The following is a 15,671-nucleotide window of genomic DNA, read 5'->3' on the forward strand; positions in this document are numbered from 1 at the left end:
AGGTGGCTCTACAAACTATTGACTTTGGGGGGGTGAATATTTACGCACGTTTTCAGTTTTTTTGTGTCATTTCTTGTTTCACAATAAAACATATTTTGCATCTTCAAAGTGATAGGCATGTTGTGTAAATCAAATGATACAAACCCCCCCCCCCCAACAAAATCCAGTTTGTAAAGCAACAAAATAGGAAAAATGCCAAGGTGGGTGAATACTTTCGCAAGCCACTGTAGACAATTTTGACTTCGCAGCTTGGCCATGTAGTGGGAACCCCTCATAGGTCATGGATACGAGTACATTGCAAACACTGGTGTTAAATATTTTGTACCCATGACTTGAGACGTACTATTCTTGACTCCTGTGAATGATTAAGAGAGGCCTAGATTTACTTTTGTTTTATTTCTCCGTCTCTCTCTTATTTTTCTTATTTTCTTTTTTACATAAATGCATACATTTTTCCATAATTCGATAATACCAACAGTAATTGATTTGGTCTTCTTGCTTAAATAACAAACCTGAATATGATGCAATCTGGTGACACCACTTCAGGGGTGCTTAGTTAAAGTTCAAGATGGGGTTCAGCTTGTTTCTGAGATTTTCTTTGGGCGTTTGTGGTACTGCCTTGAGCTGCAGTGCAGACGCACTCTTCAGTTAGTGACCAAAGTTCAGCAGTAATAACGCCTTGGTCAAACACAATTTCTAGAGGCAGTAGTGAAAGAGTATGCTTTATGCTGGTATGTAACCTAAAACGAAACTGGGGAGCTAGGAATTTTTCCCCTTATAAGGGTTTTATTGCAGACAGAATACTCCTCAGTTTCATCAGCTGTCCGGCTGGCTGGTCTCAGACAATCCCGCAGGTGAAGAAGCCGGATCCCGCAGGTGAAGAAGCCGGATGAGGAAGTCCTGGGCTGGCGTGGTTACACATGGTCTGTGGTTGTAAGGCCGGTTGGACGTACTGCCAAATTCTATAAAACGATGTTGGAGGCAGCTTATGGTAGAGAAATTAACATTAAATTCTCTGGCAACAGATATGGTGGACATTCCTGCAGTCAGCATGCCATTTGCACGCTCCCTCAAAACATGAGACACCTGTGCCATTGTGTTGTGTGACAAAACTGCACATTTTAGAGTGGCCTTTTATTGTCCCCAGCACAACTTACACCTGTGTAATGATCATGCTGTTTAATCAGCTTCTTGATATGCCACACCTGTCAAGTCGAAAGATTAACTTGGAAAATGAGAAATGCTCACTAACAGGGATGTAAACAAATTTGTGCACACATTTTAGAGAAATAGGCTTTTTGTACATGTGGAACATTTCTGGGATCTTTTATTTCAGCTCATGGAACATGGGACCAACACTTTAGACATTGCCTTTATGTTTTTGTTCAGTATACATGGAACTCTTTTGTGGGTGAAAGAGTTATTCTACCAAGTCCCATAATGGGTTCTTCTGCTGGAGTAACTTTTTTTAAGAGCAGTGTTGTTAGTATTATGGTAGCAATATTTTTTTTTAATCATATGCATGCAATCATATTCATGGAAGCAGTCATTTCATAAGACATGATCAGTGCTTGACTTGGACAGGAGCTCACAGGAGCTGATTACTGGTAAATGTTCTACTGCTTGTTCCTCTTATATAATATTAGCTCAAAAGTATTGTGACGCTCCTGCAACTTTATATAAACGGTACAGCCAGACTATCCTGTCTCAACATTTGTGGTCTATGATTTACACTTTACATGGGACTGTAAGCATTTGCTTGGAGACGGTAACTATGGTGACCACCTACGTCATCGCATAGTGGCTTGCATACTCTTTATGACGTCAACTACCCTGCAAAATGCTTAGGAAACCCCGGAGTGCTGTTACCATAGATACTGGCGGGGGGAGGGGGGAGTTTAGAGGAAGCGGAAGTGTTAGCGCAGGCGGAAGTGGTACTGCCCTGAAAATCCCGAGCAGCGAACGGAGGACAGCTTGGTACTCCCATCGTTTAGAGAAAAAGCAGGATTCAAAATACAAGCTAAATGTGAGTTCACTTGCATAAGTTTGATTATATTATTATCTCCTGGGTAAGAGCGGTAATTGTGGGTTCATAATAACCCAACAATGTCTCCAATCGCTATCTGTGGCGGAAGGTGGTTTGGGGCTGGGTACAAGGATTTAGGCCAAGACGTGTGATTGAATAGCGAGCTAGAGCTCACAAGCTAGCTAGGAATTAGGTTATTGTAAACCACGTAGGGGAGATCTCAGATCTGCCCTAGGAAATATGAATCAAAATCCAAAATTGTACCGTAATGCTGATGTATATATCCACACTAGACTATGATAATTTTTTTGCAAGGCTAATGTTCCTTGCCTGGTCGTCGTGAAATCAAGACTTACAGTAGCTACCTTACCAGCGCTAGCAAGCTAATGCTAACATGACGCTATCTCCAGCTAATTTTACAAGTGAATGGACTGCAACGCACAGGTTTTTGCGATGACACTGGTGTTTAATAGCTATGAATTAAATGATATTTTCGTATCCAACTAGCATTCAATTACTATAACTGTTGCTAGATAACGTTAGCTGGTTTGCTAACGGCAGCTTTCATATTAAAATTCCGCAAGGGAATGCGACAGAGAGGGCGTTACTAGCTCTCCAGCTCCATCTTCAATGCCGGACTGGAATCTAGCAAGCTAACGCTTTAGCGATTAGGTTGGCTACCGATTTTATAGCGCAATGCTGCAGTATTTCCGCCATGGACGTTAAATTTGACATTCGTGATCATAACTAGTTGGCGAGTATTTGCTAACGGTTGAAAGATGGTTATGTTGGAGGAAATTGTATCGATAGTAAAACACAATGACAATTAAGACATAGCCTTGGTAATGTAGGATACCATACTGTCATAGTATACCATGTTTTTAAAATAAACTGATCTCAACTGGCGCAAGTGACACAGCCATTGTGAGCAAATCTGACTTTATCATAGTCGAAATTGACTTGAGATAACATGGCCACGAGCCGTATAACTATACATGGCCATAATAATAATACATTGGTTAAACAATAAAGCTAAGATCACCTGCTGCGTTGTCACTACTTCACGTTATTTTTTAGGGATGTATGTCCTTTGAAAACATGCCTTGCGTCTAGAGCTGGTTTCACGTAAAAGCTATATGGTTAATTTCCTATAATGGTTGTTTAGAATAAGAAAGTCTTCTAATTATGGCTTAAACTTTCTCGAGCCCCAATGGGGACAAATCGATATTTCTAAGAATGTTGTGTTTTCAAGATAAATTATCAGAAAACCACAATATTGGAATTTGTTTAGTTGTGGCCAATCATAATGGCCAATTTTCTCAAATATAATACCTAACATTTACCAAGCTGATCTTATATTGTCCTATGTCAGCATTATTTAGCCGCTCAGATGTGGACAAGATTTTCTTTATAACATTGAATTTGTGTTACTGTCCCAGAGAAAGGGGTTCCTTGCCTCTCACCATAGAAAAATGCTGAAAGTGTTTAAAGGTATATTTATACTGTGTTTTTGTTTTATTTTTAATTACCTTTATTTAGCTAGGCAAGTCAGTTAAGAACAAATTCTTATTTACAATGATGGCCTGTATGGCATTCCTAGAATCTTAAAATTAGGGCTAGGCAATATATCAAATTAATTCAATCAATGCCTGTATCACAAGAATCACTTTATTTTTGTATTTTTTTATGAGCGTTTGTTCTCATGTTGTCGTTTTGTGTCTTGGCTCCTTGTGTGCTGTGCACCTTCCCATTTACACACATACACCAAGCCCTCCCCCTTGCCACTCCCAACCACAAAGATGAGATCACTTCTTTCTCTCCTTTCTTTAAGACGTGAAGGTCGTCAATACAGAACATTTCAAGAACTTTGAAAGTTTATTCAAGTGCAATCGCAAGAACCATCAAGCGATATGATTAAGCTGGCTTTCATGAGGACAGCGACAGAAGACCCGGAGTTACTTCTGCTGCAGAGGATAAGTTCATTGGAGTTACCAGCTTCAGAAATTGCAGCCCAAATAAATGCTTCAGGGTTCAAGTAACAGACACATCTCAACATCAACTGTTCAGAGGAGACTGCGTGAATCAGACCTTAATGGTTGAAGAAACCACTACTAAAGGAAACCAATAAGAAGAAGAGACTTGCTTGGGCCAAGAAACACGAGTAACGGACATTACACCGGTGGAAATCTGTCCTTTTGTTCTGATCTGAGTCCAAATGTGAGAATTTTGGTTCCAACTGCTGTGGCTTTGTGAGACGCAGAGTGGGTGAACGGATGATCTCCGCATGTGTGGTTACCACCGTGAAGCATGGAGGAGGTGGTGCGGGGGTGCTTTGCTGGTGACACTGTTGGTGATTTATTTAGAATTCATCTGTAATAGATGACAGTCATATTCTGTTCACTTAGATAATATATTTGATGATACAGTGGTAGCAATGCATGGTTATAACATCTACCGAAAAGACAGAAATGCCAACGGAGGTGGTGTTGCTGTCTATATTCAGAACCACATTCCTGTAAACCTTAGAGGATCTAATGTTAAATACTGTTGAAGTAATATGGCTACAATTCCTCTGCCTCACCTAAAGCCCATTCTTGTGGGAAGCTGCTATAGACCACCAAGTGCTAACAGTCAGTATCTGGATAATATGTGTGAAATGCATGATAATGTAAACTCAGCAAAAAAAGAAATGTCCTCACTGTCAACTGTTTATTTTCAGCAAACTAAACATATGTAAATATTTGTATGAACATAAGATTCAACAACTGCGACATAAACAGAACAAGTTCCACAGGTATGTGATTAACAGAAATGAAATAATGTGTCCCTGAACAAAGGGGGGGTCAAAAGTAACAGTCAGTATCTGGTGTGGCCACCAGCTGCATTATATACTGCAGTGCATCTCCTCCTCATGGACTGCACCAGATTGGCCAGTTCTTGCTGTGAGATGTTACCCCACTCTTCCACCAAGGCACCTGCATGTTCCCGGACATTTCTGGGGGGAATCGCCCTAGCCCTCACCCTCCGATCCAACTGGTCCCCGTTCTAGCGAAACCTGTCTGGGAACGGGGTTAAGTGTTCCTTGAATTCTAAATAAATCACTGACAGTGTCACCAGCAAAGCACCCCCACACCATTCTGTGCCTTGTCACACCACCCTGGATTACTGACCTCTGCCTGCCTGTCGTTCTATACTTTTCGGACTCTGCTCTGGATTACTGACCTACTGTTCCGGTAGCGGAACCCCAGTCCTAGACAGGTTAACGACCATTCCACAGGTGCATATTCATGAATTGTTTATGGTTCATTGAACAAGCACAGTGTTTAAAACCTTTACAGTGAAGATCTGTGAAGATATTTGGATTTTTGCGAATTATCTTTGAAAGACAGGGTCCTGAAAAAGGGACGTTTGGTTTTTTGCTGAGTTTGTGATATGAACAGAGAAATGTATTTTCTGGGTGATTTTAAATATTGACTGGCTCTCATCAAGCTAACCACTCAGGAAAAAACTTAAAACTGTAACCGGTGCCTGCAACTTGCATCAGTCAGTCAACCTACCAGGGTAGTTACAAACAGCACAGGAATTAAATCATCAACATGTGTTGATCACATTTTTACTAACACTGCAGATATTTGCTTTAAAGCAGTATCCAAATCTATAGGATGTAGTGATCACAATATAGTAGCCATATCTAGGGAAACCAAAGTTCCAAAGGCTGGGCCTAATATAGTGTATAAGAGGTCATACAATTACTTTTGTAGTTTTATATGTTGATGTAAAGAATATTTGCTGGTCTGTGGCATGTAATGAGAAACCAGACACTGCACTTGACGCATTTATGAAACTACTTATTCCAGTTACTAATAAGCACGCACCCATTAAGGAAATGACTGTTAAAACTGTTAAATCCCTGTGGATTGATGAGGAATTAAACATTTGTATGGTTGAGAGGGATGAGGCAAAAGGTATGGCAATTAAGTATGAAACAAAGATAAATTATATAAAAAATGACAGTAAAAAGCTTTGGATCACCTTAAATTCAATTTTGGGGGGAAAAGCCAACGTGGCTCCATTTATTGAAACAGATGGCTCACTCATCACGAAGCCCAATGATATTGCAAACTACTTTAATGACTTTCATTGGCAAGATAAGCAAACTTAGGAATGACATGCCAGCAAAAAACGCTGACACTACACAACCAAGTATATCGGACCATACTATGAAAGACAAGAATTGTACTTTTGAATTCCGTAAAGTCAGAGTGGAAGAGGTGACTTTTTTGTCTATCAACAATGACAAGCCACCAGGGTCTGACAATCTAGATGGAAAATTACTGACGATATTGCCACTCCTATTTGCCACATCTTCATTTTAAGCTTACTAGGGAGTGTGTGCCCTCAGGCCTGGGGGGAAGCTAAAGTCATTCCGCTACCCTAGAATAGTAAAGCCCCCTTTACTGGCTCAAATAACCAACCAATCAGCCAGTTACCAACCCTTAGTAAACCTCGGGATATTTTTTGTTGACCAGATATAATGCTGTTTTACAGTAAACAAATTAACAACAGAATTTAGGGAAGGACACAGCATGCTTATAGGGAAGGACACTCAACAAGCACAGCACTTACACAAATGACTGAATTGGCTGAGAGACATTTATGATAAAATTGTTGATAAATTGATAAGATTGTGGGGGCTGTCTTGCTAGACTCCGTGCATATTTTGACATTATTGATCATAGTCTACTGCTGGAAAAATGTATGTGTTATGGCTTTACACCCCTTGCTATAATGTGGATAAAGAGTTACTTGTCTAACAGAACACAGAGGGTGTTCTTTATTGGAAGCCTATCAAATATAATAGGAATTCCTCAGGGTAGCTGTTTAGGCCCCTTGTTTTTTCAATTTTTACTTACGACATGCCACTGACTTGAAGTAAAGCCAGAGTTTCTATGTATGCGGATGACTCAACATGATACATGTCAGTTACTACAGCGACTGAAATGACTGCAACACTCAACAAAGAGCTGCAGTTAGTTTGAGTGGGTATTTCTAAAACTAAAAGCATTGTATTTGTGTCAAATCGTTAACTAAACCTCAACTAAATCTTGTAATAATTAATGTGGAAATTTAGCAAATTGAGGTGACTAAACTGCTTGGAGTAACACTATATTGTAAACTGTCATGGTCAAAACATATTGATGCAGTAGTAGCTAAGATGGGGAGAAGTCTGTCTGTAATAAAGTGATGCTCTGCCTTAACCTCTCTAGGGTATGTGGGACGGTAGCGTCCCACCTCGTCAACAGCCAGTGAAACTGCAGGGCGCCAAATTCAAAACAACAGAAATCCCATAATTTTAATTCCTCAAGCATACAAGTATTTTACACCATTTTAAAGATACACTTGTTGTAAATCCAGCCAAATTGTCCGATTTCAAAAAGGTTTTACGACAAAGGCACACCAAACGATTATGTTAGGTATGAGCCAAGTCACAGAAAAAGACAACCATTTTCCCAGCTAAAGAGCGCAGTAACAAAATGGAGATAAAATGTATCACTAACCTTTGATAATCTTCATCAGATGACACTCATAGGACTTAATGTTACACAATATATGTATTTTTTGTTCGGTAAAGTTCATATTTATATCCAGAAATCTGAGTTTAGGCAAGGCGCTACTGTATCACTTGGCAAAAAGTCTGAGAAAATGCAGAGCGCCAAATTAAAATTAATTATGAAAATTACTATAAAATCACACTTGAAAGATACCAAATTAAAGCTACACTGGTTGTGAATCCAGCCAACATGTCAGAATTCAAATAGGCTTTTCAGCGAAAGCATACGATGCTATTATCTGAGCATAGCAATTATAGTAAACAAGAGAGAACATTTCAACCCAGCAGGCGCGACACAGCAGAAATAAAATTATAATTCATGCCTTACCTTTGACGAGCTTCTCTTGGCACTCCAATATGTCCCATAAACATCACAAATGGTCCTTTTTGTTCGATTAATTCCGTCGACATATATCCAAAATGTTCATTTATCTGGCGCGTTTGATCCAGAAAAACACCGGTTCCAACTTGCTCAAACGTGACGACAAAATATCTTAAAGGTTACCTGTAAACGTTGCCAAAAAATGTCAAACTACTTTTGTAATACAACTTTGGGTATTTTTTAACGTTAATAATCGATACAATTGAAGACGGGATGATATGTGTTCAACACAGGATTAAAACGATTATATTAAGTTAAAATTGGTCCTCCAATAATCGGTCGACTTTTACATTTAAGTCATTTAGCAGACGCTCTTATCCAGAGCGACTTACAAATTGGAAAGTTCATACATATTCATCCTGGTCCCCCCATGGGAATTGAACCCTGGTCCCCCCGTGGGAAATGAACCCACAACCCTGGCGTTGCAAGCGCCATGCTCTACCAACTGAGCCACACGAGACTTTGAGTCTCTTCACAGTCCCCAAGTCCAGAACAGACTATAGGAGGCACACAGTACTACATGGAACTCTTTTCCACATCAAGCAACTGACGCAAGCAGTAAAATTTGATTTAAAAAAAAAAAACACCTTATGGAACAGCGGGGACTGAATGACAATACTGAATGAACACTTATTTTAACTTAATATAATACATCAATAAAAATCAATTTAGCCTCAAATACATAATGAAACATGTTCAATTTGGTTTAAATAATGCAAAAACAAAGTGTTGGAGAAGAAAGTAAAAGTGCAATATGTGCCATGTAAAAAAGCTAACCGTTAAGTTCCTTGTTCAGAACATGAGAACATATGAAAGCTGGTGGTTCCTTTTAACATGAGACTTCAATATTCCAAGGTAAAAGAGGTTTTAGGTTGTAGTTAATATCCACTGCTCAAAAAAATAAAGGGAACACTTAAACAACACAATGTAACTCCAAGTCAATCACACTTCTGTGAAATCAAACTGTCCACTTAGGAAGCAACACTGATTGACAATAAATTTCACATGCTGTTGTGCAAATGGAATAGACAAAAGGTGGAAATTATAGGCAATTAGCAAGACACCCCCAATAAAGGAGTGATTCTGCAGGTGGTGACCACAGACCACTTCTCAGTTCCTATGCTTCCTGGCTGATGTTTTGGTCACTTTTGAATGCTGGCGGTGCTCTCATTCTAGTGGTAGCATAAGACGGAGTCTACAACCCACACAAGTGGCTCAGGTAGTGCAGCTCATCCAGGATGGCACATCAATGCGGGCTGTGGCAAGAAGGTTTGCTGTGTCTGTCAGCGTAGTGTCCAGAGCATGGAGGCGCTACCAGGAGACAGGCCAGTACATCAGGAGATGTGGAGGAGACTGTAGGAGGGCAACAACCCAGCAGCAGGACCGCTACCTCCGCCTTTGTGCAAGGAGGAACACTGCCAGAGCCCTGCAAAATGACCTCCAGAAGGCCACAAATGTGCATGTCTCAGCATATGGTCTCACAAGGGCTCTGAGGATCTCATCTCGGTACCTAATGGCAGTCAGGCTACCTCTGGCGAGCACATGGAGGGCTGTGCGGCCCCACAAAGAAATGCCACCCCACACCATGACTGACCCACCGCCAAACCGGTCATGCTGGAGGATGTTGCAGGCAGCAGAAAGTTCTCCACGGCGTCTCCAGACTCTGTCACGTCTGTCACATGTGCTCAGTGTAAACCTGCTTTCACCTGTGAAGAGCACAGGTCGCCAGTGGCGAATTTGCCAATCTTGGTGTTCTCTGGCAAATGCCAAACGTCCTGCACGGTATTGGGCTGTAAGTACAACCCCCACCTGTGGACGTCGGGCCCTCATACCACCCTCATGGAGTCTGTTTCTGACCGTTTGAGCAGTCCAAACTTTTGACTGGTACATTTATTTTGCAACGCCCGTGCACGGAATGTGGCCGCTGTGGTTTGCATGTAAGGGAATAGTTCCTGACTGGTATCTGAAAAGTTTTATGATGCTTATTAATCAATTTGATCATGTAGCCTATTGAATACTCAGTGATTTTCCATTTGAAGAACACTTGCAGGTTTTGGGTCAGTTCCATTTAAATTCAGTCTTGCTTGCTTTTCAGTTTACTTCCAGAATTAACTGAATTGAAATGGAATTGACCCCAACCCGGACACACAGACATCTCTGGACATGCTATCGGGTTTTCTTTATATCCGTATATTAATGCATATTTAAAAATCCTAATCATTATCAGTCAGAAATGAGGCGCTCCCTTAGCTGAGAGAGACATCTGTGCTAATAAGCTATTGGTTTGTTAGACATTTTATTACGCCTAATTACTGAGTATTCAATAGGCTACATGATAAAACGGATTAATAAAATCAGAACATTAAAAAACTTTTCAGGACCCACAGAGGTGCACATTAATGTTCTAGCCCAGCACAAGCACACCAGATGCATCTAATCGGGTCTGTTAGTATATGACTAGATCAAAAATGTTCATCCCCTTGGGTCCACAGTACTATGATTGTAGAATGGGTAACCTCATACTTTCTAACACTACTAATAACTGTTGCTTGGTGTGACTATGACCACAATAACTCTGTGCCATTTCACAGCCTCGACATGGACAAGAACGACCTGGTACAGAAGGCTAAGCTGGCCGAGCAGGCCGAACGCTATGACGACATGGCGGCGGCGATGAAAGCGGTGACGGAGCAGGGCGGCGAGCTCTCCAACGAGGAGCGCAACCTGCTGTCGGTGGCCTACAAGAATGTGGTGGGGGCGCGTCGCTCCTCCTGGCGCGTCATCTCCAGCATCGAGCAGAAGACCGAGGGCAACGAGAAGAAGCAGCAGATGGCCCGTGAATACCGCGAGAAGATTGAGGCCGAGCTGCAGGACATCTGCAAGGATGTGCTGGTGAGAGAGCGAGAGCTTGCTCGTTTGGCCATCGCTTTTAAAGGAGTCCCTTGATGCTATGGGGACGGGGTGATATAATGTGACACTGGGGCTAGAGTTAGATTCATTTAGAGTCCAGGGAATTTGGGAATGTGGTTGGAAGTGGAAATTGTACAGGGAAAATGCCCTATTTACACAACAAGCATTTTTCATTTAGCGTGAATGTGAGCTGGAATGAATTGGACACCAAAGCAAGGTTGCAGAGCATCTACTTTTGGTTAATCTTTTGTTTGGTCCTGTGTGTTGAAAGAGTGGAGTTGACTGACACCCAATCAACCCCTTTTCTTGGTTTTAGGCACTCCTCGACAATTACCTCATTGCCAATGCGACTCAGGCAGAAAGCAAGGTGTTCTACCTTAAAATGAAAGGTGACTACTACAGATATCTGTCTGAGGTGGCATCTGGAGACTCAAAGAAGAGTAAGTAGATCTCTGTTCTGAGGAAGCTTCCGAGTCACACTGTTGCCAAGAACCCATGATCGTTAATTGGCCACTTTTCCTCAGCCTCTGATTATCATGGAAATAAGCAAAACCTATATTTTTGTAATCTGCTGCTTGCAGTGCTTTTTAAGGCTTAAGTGGTATCATCACTGGCCTGATTTGATGTCCACAGTACATAATATCTAGACAATGTTCAATCAGTATCCATTATACAGGAGATGCTCTGTGAAATGAAACATTAATTCTCTTCAACAAAAGCATGATGAGTGAATGGTGTTAATTCATTGGGCCTCTTCTCTCACCATCACAGCCACAGTGGAGAACTCCCAGCAGGCCTACCAGGAGGCATTTGACATCAGCAAGAAGGACATGCAGCCGACACACCCCATCAGGCTGGGCCTCGCTCTCAACTTTTCCGTCTTCTATTATGAGATCCTCAACTCCCCCGAGCAGGCCTGCAGTTTGGCGAAGGCGGTGGGGCACCGTTATACTCTCACACACGTTCCACCATCACACTGCAGTGCCTGCGTGATACAGACACGCCCCTCCTGCTCAGATTTTTTACACAAACCTGCTCTTTAACACCGGTGCTTGTGCTGTTGGCGTTTGCCAAATATTTAAATGAAAAAATAGACTATTGTGATGGTGCTGTGTCATCTGGAGTACCAAGCTTTGTCAATTGGTAGTGTTTTGGAGGCATTTTATTTTGTGGTATTCTGGGCCTTATAAAACATGTTTTTTTTTACCCCCTTCCATATACCTGTTTTCCCTATAGGCTTTCGACGAAGCGATCGCCGAGCTTGACACCTTGAACGAGGACTCTTACAAAGACAGCACCTTGATCATGCAGCTACTAAGGGACAATCTCACTGTAAGTACTTACAGCCAATATGCGCCTTGCCAATGTCATGCCATTCAAATGCATTATCGTTCGATAGACTTGGAACTGAATGCCTCGAGTGTATGAATCTAATGTTTTTTTCCCTCTGCAGCTGTGGACATCAGAAAACCAGGGTGACGAGGGGGATGGCGGCGAAGGGGAGAACTAAAGGCGTTGCACATCACTGTTAATCCACCCACACTCTTCTTTCTTTATTTTACACATATACAGCCCATACATCCCTGCTCCATCCAGCCCCCTCCCTTTCTGTATGACAAGCAGCATGAATTGTACCTGACCTACCAGTTGTGCCCTTTCTCAGATATGCTCAGTTGTTAACAAGCAGAGTATTGTTTTGTGAGGATAAAAGAAAAATACATTTACCTGGTTGAGTGGCAAGGCCATTCGCGCCCCCCCCCCCCCCCTTTGATTCTCTCCTAACATCTCATAAAGATATGTTCTTTCACCTAGCAAGATATGCATTGATAGTATCCTTTTTTGCTTTGCTAGTGTACTGGCGATTGCTGGTTTTTATTCAAAAGGGTCATTAAACTGTCCGTTTATTTTCAACAAACACTGTGATGCTTAGTTTTTCTCCACATAATCACAAATTCTGGTCGCTAAAATTCAGTACTGTATGTAGCAGTGCAATTCTGCTGTGGCCTCATAGAGAATGGTAGAAGAGGTTGTATTGTGACACTGACTAACATGCATATTGCTGTGTATTGTAAATTCTATTTTGGATCTGGAACTAAAATGAATACAAGGGACTCTAGGTTTTGCCATTCAATGTATGTCCAGCTGAAAAGGAAAAAAACATTCCATTAGAACCTAACATTAAAGGTAGACTCAGCGAAATAACGTTGCCACACGCAGCACTGCGGATATTGAGATGAGCAAGACTTTGGTCTTACACGGTCACACAGTATCTGTGCATGCGCACAGGTTTGCTTCACATTGTTAGTGTGGTAGGTACGAGACCAAAACAGAGTGAAAGTTGAGCTCCCACTTCAGCGCTCTTAGTTGCAGAAATAGACCCACTATGCTGTTAACTTTCTGCATCGATGTCATTTCGCTGAGTCTACCTTCAAGATGTTATACATTTTTGTTGAACAAACCGGAGCATTCTCCTAATGTTATGTACTAGAACATTTGACATAAAGGTGCTGTTTGACATTGGTATAATGATACTTTTGTTCTTAAATGTTACTTTTTTGCTTTGCGTAATAGTGACTCGCACATTGGTTCAAAACTGTAAATTGTAAACCCTTTTAAAGTACATTTAAATCTCTTAAATTGTGTTAACCTGCTTGCAAAGAAACACCTTAAAGCTGTTTTACGTTGAACTTTTATATATTGGTTATTAAAGCCTATCTTGAAGGCCTTATGCTGACAGTCCCAACTGACCAGTCAAAAGTTAGATATCATTTCATAAAGGAAACGATATCTAAGAGAATTCATGCTCTTGCCCACAAAGAGTGTGTAAGCAAGTCCCCTTATGTAAGTTGTGTCAGTCGGAGATGGCATTGATGCTTTAGTTTCGTGTATCTCCAGACTTAAGTCTGGAGTCTATCAGAGGAGACCATATTGTAGTGGAATGCGGTCAGTGGATGGGTTAGATTCTGGAGTAGTGCAAGGAACTTGAAGAAGTAGCTGAATTCACTCAGTGTCACAATACTTTGTCATCACCATAACATTCCACTTAGGTGTTGAATTCATCTGGTTCAGTCTTGCTGAAGACAATGTTTCATGCACTGAAGAAAAATCTCCCCGTTAGCTGAATAAATGGCAGTTATTCTACGCTTAATTTAAAAAATGCAGTAGTGAATGTGGAACCGAGCCTGTCTGTATATCTGGTATCTCCAATTGCTTTGTTTTTACTGACCAGTATTCTGCCTAAAGTTTGCTTCTGTGATGGTTTATATTGCTTAGCGCGCACGTGGTTGTGAAAATTTAGAATAGCATTAAAACAAAAATACACAAAAAAACAACCCCTGGTTATTGACGTAATACTATATTTGTATGTCTTTTAAAACAGTTCTAGTTTCACCCTACATGTTATCAGGAAAGTGTAAAAGACAATTTAAAGTGAAATAAAAGTTTTATCAGTTCCAAATTGTCCTGTTTTGTTTTTGTAACGAGTGGTTTGTCTGACAGAGTTAAACACTCCCGCATACATTTTTACATTTTTACTTAGTCTGATAAGCATTATTTAATGTTCAATTAAAACAGGCTGCTTATTTAGTTGACAGAAATTGCACGACACCTCAAAGGCTGCATTTTCACTGGCACTTACAGCTCAATTCTGATATTATTTTCACTGATTGGTCAAAAGAACAATTAGTGGAAAAAATGTCAAATGGGCTGCCTGTGTAAATGCAGCCAAAGAAGATTCAATCAGATCAAGCATTAACCGGATAGCCAACACCCACATAGCTGATGTTTTGGCAGTGTCGAATGTGTAACTGCATTGGAGCTGTCAAATTGGTGAGAAGCTGCTCTTGATCCTTGTCATTAAGCCACACCTTCCTGCTCGCATTAGATGTTCATAATGAGAAAGTTTAGGCTATATACACTGCTCAAAAAAATAAAGGGAACACTTAAACAACACAATGTAACTCCAAGTCAATCACACTTCTGTGAAATCAAACTGTCCACTTAGGAAGCAACACCGATTGACAATAAATTTCACATGCTGTTGTGCAAATGGAATAGACAACAGGTGGAAATTATAGGCATTTACATTTACATTTAAGTCATTTAGCAGACGCTCTTATCCAGAGCGACTTACAAATAGCAATTAGCAAGACACCCCCAATAAAGGAGTGGTTCTGCAGGTGGTGACCACAGACCACTTCTCAGTTCCTATGCTTCCTGGCTGATGTTTTGGTCACTTTTGAATGCTGGCGGTGCTTTCACTCTAGTGGTAGCATGGCGGCGGCGATGCACATTTGTGGCCTGCTGGAGGTCATTTTGCAGGGCTCTGGCAGTGCTCCTTGCACAAAGGCGGAGGTAGCGGTCCTGCTGCTGGGTTGTTGTCCTCCTACGGCCTCATCCACGTCTCCTGATGTACTGGCCTGTCTCCTGGTAGCGCCTCCATGCTCTGGACACTACGCTGACAGACACAGCAAACCTTCTTGCCACAGCTCACATTGATGTGCCATCCTGGATGAGCTGCACTATCTGAGCCACTTGTGTGGGTTGTAGACTCCGTCTCATGCTACCACTAGAGTGAAAGCACCGCCAGCATTCAAAAGTGACCAAAACATCAGCCAGGAAGCATAGGAACTGAGAAGTGGTCTGTGGTCACTACCTGCAAACCACTCCTTTATTGGGGGTGTCTTGCTAATTGCCTATAATTTCCACCTTTTGTCTATTCCATTTGCACAACAGCACGTGAA

The 15,671-nt window shown here is 41.4% G+C and overlaps 1 protein-coding gene across 1 annotated transcript; it reads left to right on the top strand.

The window, feature by feature from the left end:
• The first annotated feature begins 1,903 nt into the window (after nucleotides 1-1,903).
• Nucleotides 1,904-14,386, top strand: LOC129814782 (14-3-3 protein beta/alpha-1-like). Its single transcript, XM_055867807.1, has 6 exons — nucleotides 1,904-2,026; nucleotides 10,611-10,911; nucleotides 11,246-11,369; nucleotides 11,701-11,864; nucleotides 12,166-12,261; nucleotides 12,383-14,386. Exons 2-6 carry the CDS (start codon nucleotides 10,618-10,620, stop codon nucleotides 12,437-12,439), a joined length of 735 nt encoding a protein of 244 aa, XP_055723782.1. The 5' UTR covers nucleotides 1,904-2,026; nucleotides 10,611-10,617; the 3' UTR covers nucleotides 12,440-14,386.
• The last annotated feature ends 1,285 nt before the right edge of the window (nucleotides 14,387-15,671 follow it).

Source organism: Salvelinus fontinalis, chromosome 18, assembly GCF_029448725.1.
Source record: "Salvelinus fontinalis isolate EN_2023a chromosome 18, ASM2944872v1, whole genome shotgun sequence".
Taxonomy (NCBI): domain Eukaryota; kingdom Metazoa; phylum Chordata; class Actinopteri; order Salmoniformes; family Salmonidae; genus Salvelinus; species Salvelinus fontinalis.

What these genes read in the sequence shown, in the direction of transcription:
- LOC129814782 (XM_055867807.1), top strand. Translation starts at nt 10,618, where the DNA reads ATGGACAAGAACGACCTGGTACAGAAGGCTAAGCTGGCCGAGCAGGCC. An exon ending in ACATCTGCAAGGATGTGCTG is followed by an intron (nt 10,912 to 11,245) that starts GTGAGAGAGCGA and finishes TCTTGGTTTTAG; the next exon opens with GCACTCCTCGACAATTACCT. An exon ending in TACTAAGGGACAATCTCACT is followed by an intron (nt 12,262 to 12,382) that starts GTAAGTACTTAC and finishes TTCCCTCTGCAG; the next exon opens with CTGTGGACATCAGAAAACCA.